Below are 2,307 nucleotides of genomic sequence, written 5' to 3' on the forward strand. Positions count from 1 at the left end.
CGTGGTGTACTACTACTGACTGCATCGTCAAGCAGATTGGGCCGATGAGTGCGTCACAACATGACGCGCCCATGCCAGAATCACGGTCCGCTGTTGTCTCAATCACGTCACATCGCTTTGGTTTCAGAAAGTTACGTACTCCAAAGTTGCTCGGACCGAACCGAATACGCTGAAACAATTGCTCTGTCAGGTCCAAAACCGGTCTGCAAGGATATATGGTCCGAAAAGGTGCCGATTTGAAAATGCGATGGTGGTTGAAAGCGAATCTCCGTGACTCCGTTGGTGGGGGTGCAAGCATATAGGGTTGACCCACTTCAAAGGAATGGAGATCACAACGACCAATGCGTTTTTGAAGGGGAGGGGCTGTGCGAAACGATTTGCCCAACCACTTGTCAACAAGTCATCATGTCTCTGGTAAAAGATACATGGTTTCCAAAAGAGTCAAAACTCTTGTTGCTATTCCCAACATCAATGCACTAGTTTTGCAAATATTGATCCTTGTCACCAGTTTCGGCAAAAACTGCGTGTACCCCCACCAAAACCTCTTGCTTTTAGATACTCATAGATGATGACGACAATATTGCAACAATTGAGTGCACCGACTCAGCTGTACCGAACTTGGACACCACGGTGAGACACACAGGCCAACAACTGCACAGCATCAACGAGGATTAACCAGGTTCTGGGGCACCCAAACGGCGCTGTCGTCGCTACCCTCGAAGCGTACCAAGATGCTGGATTGATTGATTGAACAAGAGTCACTTTTGAATTCGCATTGAACTCCTCTCGACTCCAATGAAGTTGTTTGTTGCCCTCGTCGCTGCGTCCGCTGCCGCCTCCAAGCAGTCCGTGAGCACCCTCTCGGCGGATGAGCGGTCCGTGCTCCGCGCCGAGCTCGCCGCGTGGCGCAAAGAGTTTGAACCTGCCGCCGCGGCGCTGGGCGTGTTGCCCCAAGCCATCATGAGCATGTCCCCCCAAGACGCCGAAGAGGACGCTCTCCAGCGGCTCTACGACAACAAGGTCGCGATCGAAGAGGCTAGCCGCAACAACCCCGATGCCACGTTCGACGACAAGAACCCGTTTGCTCTCATGACGCAAGCTGAGTTCAATGAGTTCGTGAAGGGCATGTCCCTGCAGGAGACTCCCAGCGCGATCCACTCGGTCCCCGAGGCCGATTTGAACGTGCAGGAGAGTCCCAGCGCGATCTACTCGGTCCCCGAGGCCGATTTGAACGTGAGCAGCGTCAAGGCGGCGTCGGTGGACTGGACTACCCACAAGTGCGTCAACCCCGTGATTGGCAGCCAAGGCGGTTGCAAGAATGGCTATGTCTTCGCGGCAGTAGCTGCCGCCGAGATGGCGCACTGCCTCGTGACGGGAGATCGCGTCGACCTGTCCGAGCAGCAAGTGACGAGCTGCTCCACCGTGCATGGAACCGCGGGGTGCTACGGCGGAATGCCGCAGGGCGCCATGACGTACCTGTCGAAGAACGGAATCTGCTCGGAGAGCGAGTACCCATTCTTGTCGGGCCTCGGTCTAACTGGCACGTGCCGGAGTCACTCGTGCACCAAGCAGAAGCTCAGCATCGGCGCGCCGGTCCGCACGTGGAGCGAGGAGTCGCTGGACTTGGTGCTCAACACGCAGCCTGTGGCGGTGTCTGTTGCAGCGACCAATCCCGTGTGGAAAAACTACCGCGAGGGTGTGATCTCGCATTGCAATGCGCAGTACTCGGACCACGCCGTCCTCGCCGTGGGCTACGACGAGAAGTCGTACAAGCTCCGCAACTCGTGGGGCGACAAATGGGGCGAAGGCGGCTACATCCGGCTCCAGCGCGGTGTGAAGGCCAGAGGCACGTGCCACGTCGCCGAAAACATCGTGTTCCCCAAGATCGATCGTACCCCGATGCCTCCTCGTCCTGCTCAGTGCGGCAGGTGCACTGGGTGCTTCCATCCCTTCGAGGGCGAGTGTTTCTCCGCCGATTACGACAAGGACTACTGCGACAGCAACAGTGCGTATGGCCTGGTTTGGTGTGGTGACATGCCAACTCCCACGCCACCCCCGGTGACTCCTCGTCCTGATGTGTGCAGCCGCTGCACTGGGTGCTTCTATCCTTCCGAGAACTGGTGTTTGCCCGCCAATTACGACAAGGACTACTGCGACCGCAACAGTGGTGGGTTTGGCCTGGTTTGGTGTGGCCACCGAGTCGACGGCAACTAAGCCCACAACTACCAAGCGTAAGGATACCCCGTATCCTACTACCACCAAGGCTCCTCGTACCACACGACCAAGCTTAAACTTTCCACCTAGTCG

The 2,307-nt window shown here is 56.9% G+C and overlaps 1 protein-coding gene across 2 annotated transcripts; it reads left to right on the top strand.

Annotated features, from left to right (window-relative positions):
- Positions 1-648: 648 nt before the first annotated feature.
- On the top strand, positions 649-2,307 carry H310_15262. 2 transcript variants are annotated; one of them, XM_008883250.1, is made up of 2 exons: positions 649-1,170; positions 1,222-2,307. In XM_008883250.1, exons 1-2 carry the CDS (start codon positions 796-798, stop codon positions 2,212-2,214), a joined length of 1,368 nt encoding a protein of 455 aa, XP_008881472.1. In that variant the 5' UTR covers positions 649-795; the 3' UTR covers positions 2,215-2,307. The 2 variants fall into 2 exon arrangements, with proteins under 2 accessions (XP_008881472.1, XP_008881471.1); XM_008883249.1 differs by having other exon boundaries at positions 649-2,307.

This window comes from Aphanomyces invadans (assembly GCF_000520115.1).
Source record: "Aphanomyces invadans strain NJM9701 unplaced genomic scaffold supercont1.272, whole genome shotgun sequence".
In the NCBI taxonomy this organism is placed as follows: domain Eukaryota; phylum Oomycota; class Saprolegniomycetes; order Saprolegniales; family Verrucalvaceae; genus Aphanomyces; species Aphanomyces invadans.